This window comes from Rhinatrema bivittatum, chromosome 16 (genome assembly GCF_901001135.1).
Source record: "Rhinatrema bivittatum chromosome 16, aRhiBiv1.1, whole genome shotgun sequence".
In the NCBI taxonomy this organism is placed as follows: domain Eukaryota; kingdom Metazoa; phylum Chordata; class Amphibia; order Gymnophiona; family Rhinatrematidae; genus Rhinatrema; species Rhinatrema bivittatum.
In genome coordinates, this window is record NC_042630.1 from 46,014,761 (window position 1) to 46,019,300 (window position 4,540).

The window sequence follows — 4,540 nt, forward strand, 5'->3', positions numbered from 1 at the left end:
CTCCTAAAGCTCATTCCAAATTGATTCATATTAATTTGAAGAGAACCTTCTCAACTCACTGAATCATTTTTTAAGACATGCAGGCCTGAGATATTATTTATTTAATTAATTTATTTAACACTTTTATATACCGACATTCATGATACAGATCATATCATATCGGTTACAGGGAACAAAAGTATTATAACATTAACCTTGACCAGAAGGAGCATAAAAAGGAGCATATTATAAGACGCCAGCTCTCCTAATGTCTGATGCCTCAGCTCCAAACAGATACCAATGTAGGTTTTGGATCTCATAGTTCCTGTATTGTTAATTACTCTTTAAAAATGTGATAAAAGCATTGAGTCACAGGACTGAAGTCACAAATAGTGTCATTCACATGAGTAAGATCACAGTGGGTGGTACCTAACAGGACTGATGTCACATAGACTATCTTACAAGTGTGATCACATATGACATATACTCAAAGACAGAGATAACGTTGTGTTCTAACAATGTCCTCTATTAGATGCATGAGAAACCAATGAAACATTCCTTCCAACCAGGTGTGCTCCAGCTGTTCTGTGTTTTAAATCATACAAGGCTCCATAATCTCAGGAGTTTTCACCCAGTGCAGTACAAAGCACAGAAGGGCTGAGGCACACCTAATGGGAAGAAAGGCGTTAATGGTCTCCATGCATGCATAGAAGTGATGTCACATGGGGCTGGATCTCATAATGGTGATGTCATGCTGGGCTTTTTCTCACAGCACTGATGTCATGTTGAGCCACCACTGATATGCTGGGATTAATCTCATAGTGTGATGTCACATGGGGCAGTATCTCACCATAATCATGTTAGGCTTATGTCACGGGATTGATGTCATGTTGTGCTGTATGTCATATCTGAGATGTCACATGAGGCTATATATCATAGCGTTGATATCACATCGGGCTATATACACTGTGGTGATGTCACAGTGCTGAAAGACTGGCAGTATTGATGCTATAATGGATTGAGTAGAGGACTGAGAATTTTTTTATTTTATTTATTTAGAACTTTTTTATACCGGCATTCATGATACAATCATATCATGCCGGTTTACAGATAACAAGGGGTGCAGTAACTTAATACATATAACAAGTGCATAAGAAACAATAGAGTTACAGTATAACAGGGTTGCTAGAACTGGTAGAGCAAGGAGAGAATAATTAAAGACAATTGTACTGAGGTAAAATATTTACAATAAGACGTATTTACATTATGCATCAGTGGTCTGTTAATGGGTATTGCAGAATTCTAATGGGAGGGATTGTACTGATCCCAGAGAATGAGATCCAACCCTCAGCAGGGTTCATATCAAGATTAATGGATCATGAAGGAAAGATATATCTCTGACTGAAAGAGTTTGTAAATCTGTGAATCTTTTCTGGGTCAGCTCTCTGAGAGTTTTGCAGAGTCAACACTGGAGGACTCTGTTTTTTTGCTGTTTTTCTCCGGCTCCTTTGCACTTTCAGCTCAGTCAGGATTGAGTCTTCATTCCCAACTATGCAAGGAATTTTTTTCCCTTTGTTATAACATCTCCCTTCCTTCCCAGTGAGCTTAGTCAGGTCATTGAGGTGACATTCCTGGACCTACGACCATGTACTGAGGCTCTTCCAGGACCCTGCAATCATGAGTGGCAAATCCAGCCACTGGGTGTCACCCTCAAACGACGACCACATCTCTCTCCCCCCAGGAGGCTGTGAATGATTCTTCTGCCACATCTACAACCTCGACTGAGCTGGGGAGTGAAAAGCCCAACCCAAGGATCAAACCAGAGAATTTACTTTTGTGTTTTAAAGGGAGAATCATCTTGATCCCTACTAGAAACATAAATATCCTACATATGATAACCTCTTAATCACCTGCTTCCATAATCTATTTCCCCATGACTCTTCTCAATGCATTTTTTACCTCCTGGTTCCTCAGACTGTAAATTATGGGGTTCAGCATGGGGGTGACAGCTGTGTAGAGCATAGACAAGATTTTACCCTGCTCCTGGGAGTAAGTTGAAGTGGGTCTCATGTACATAAAGAACAGAGAAAAATAATAAATGCAGACTACGGTGATATGTGAGGAGCAGGTGGAGAAGGCTTTACGCTTCCCCTCTGCAGAGCGGATCCTCAAGATGGCTGAGATGATGTAGGTATAAGATACAAGAGTCACGGAGAAAGCAGGTACTACCATCAATGCACCTTCAACAAACACTAAGCGTTGTGTGTGGGCTGTGTCAGTGCAGGAAAGCTTTAACAGTGGTATCAGGTCACAGAAGAAATGATCGACCACATTAGAGGCACAGAATGAAAGGTGGGTGACAGAAGCTGTGATTGTCTCAGACGGTAGAAAGCCGATGATCCAGGAAACAGCAGCCAGCAGGACACAGACTCTGTGATTCATAATGAGGGAATAGTGCAAGGGGTTGCAGACTGCAGCATAGCGGTCATAAGCCATGGCAGTAAGGAGGAGTTCTTCAGTGCCAGCAAAGCCTATGAAGAAATAGAGCTGCACAATGCACTCAGCATAAGAAATGGTCTTATCCCCTGAGAGGAAGATTCTCAGCAGTTTTGGGATGATGGTACATGTGCAGAAGATATCTGTAAGAGAAAGGTTACTGAGGAAGAAGTACATGGGGGTGTGCAGGCGGGGGTCAACACAGGTCACTGTGATAATCAGAAAGTTCCCCAGCAGGGTGATCAGGTAGATGAGCAGGAAGACCAGGAAAAGAGGAATCTGCATCTTTGGATTATCAGAAAGTCCCAGAATAATGAATTCTGTCACCATCGTTATATTTTCTAGATCCATTGGGACAATCACACTCTTATTTATTTTATTTATGAACTTCTGAATATTTCTATCCCTGTTGGTATGATAAGCTTGCTTCAAGCAGTGAAGACCAGAACTCACACAATAAACATAAAACATGGACATACAATAAGCATACAAAATAAACAAGATCACTTAAAATAAAACCAAAATATAAAACCTAATATAACAAGTTAACAGTCATCAAAAACACTCTACCCAAATGTCTGTTGAAATAAAGACATTTTAACACTTTTTTTGAAGGTAAGGTAATCCCCTTCCAATCACAAATCTAGCAAAAGAGGGTTCTACAGAATCGGTCCTGCCACTAAAAACAGTTCTGGAGCTGCAATAAGAAATTGGAAATGACAAATATATTAACTGCAGATGTCATTGAGTTTTACAGATGCTGCAATGTGTGGCCTGCAGTGAAAGTCACTGATCTGCATCTCATCAGGTGTCACTTACAACTCATTGGCAATGTGTTGGACGTTCATTGAACTGGAGGAGATTTACAGCCAAGGATTTTCTGTTAGCAATTGTTCTCATCCTATTCTGTGTCTGAAAGAAAAGAGGTTTTAAAACTAGGTCTACAAGTCAGTGACAAGTCAGGGATTAGAGCTGAGGCACAGGGAGATTAAATGACTTTCCCAATGTTGAGATTGTGGATCCTTGGATCGGGACGAGGGCTGGTAGTTCCACTGAGGGAAGGCCCCCTAATGGTTATCGTCACCGGCTGGAGCTTCACCTATACCAGTCCTCGTCCCCCCTCAGGTTGAGCCCTTGGGTGCTGGGGCCAGCAGGTCTCAGGTGCAGGTCGCCTCGACAAGGACTGGAATGGTGGCAGGCAAAGACAAAGTCAGGAGTCCAGGTCATGGCTGACAGCAGAGGTGCAGAATGAGAGTCCAATCCAAAAATCTGGGGCAGGCGGCATTCGGGCAAGACAAGGAACCAGGCCAAGTGTCAAGATGGGCAGCAGACGAGCAGAGATGAGGAGACAAGCCAAAGTCAAGCCGAGAAGGGAAGCACGGGAACTGGAGAATGAGGAGAGGAACGGAGTCGGAAACACAGTACAGGCTGGAATGCAGGGAACAGGAAACACCAGAAAAGGACTCAGGAACCACAGACAGGAACAGGAACAAGAACAGGACCAGGATCAGGATCAGAGGACATCAGGATCAGCAACTAGCACTCTGAGGAGGTGACCTGTTACCAAGGCAAGGATCTGGGGACTGAGGCAGGGTTTAAATACCCCCTCAGTCCTGACGTCATCCCCCGGGGCTGGGTTGAAGTTTCCCGCTGCGGCCTTTTTAAGAGGTGGGATCTTCCACCTGTGCGTGCCTAGGGGGAGCCCCGTTGGGAGGAGAACAGCGGCATTCAGAGCCACATGGGAGGAGCAACCACACCGCGTTAGAAGAGGTAGGGGGGACCAGCCGTGGCCTGCTGCAACCGGGAACCACAACACCCAAGGTCTCACAGAGTCACTGATAGAGCCAGCAATTAAAACCGGTAGACAGAAATGAATGAATAACATTTTTGCAAATTAAGACAACAGATAATCAATTTTGTTAAATATTTGAATTTGACTTCAGAGTTACGTGGCTGCTCATAGCTGTAAATATTAACTGTTATCTTTACAACTGAATGTATTCTGATTGACAATAAAAACGTTTTAAAAAATGAACTCAAGCAGATGGAGAAGAAGTGCCACCCA

The 4,540-nt window shown here is 43.2% G+C and overlaps 1 protein-coding gene across 1 annotated transcript; it reads right to left on the minus strand.

The window, feature by feature from the left end:
• Positions 1-1,902: 1,902 nt before the first annotated feature.
• LOC115077613 (olfactory receptor 5B21-like) lies at positions 1,903-2,826 on the minus strand. Its single transcript, XM_029579910.1, has one exon. It carries the CDS (start codon positions 2,824-2,826, stop codon positions 1,903-1,905), a length of 924 nt encoding a protein of 307 aa, XP_029435770.1.
• Positions 2,827-4,540: the final 1,714 nt, after the last annotated feature.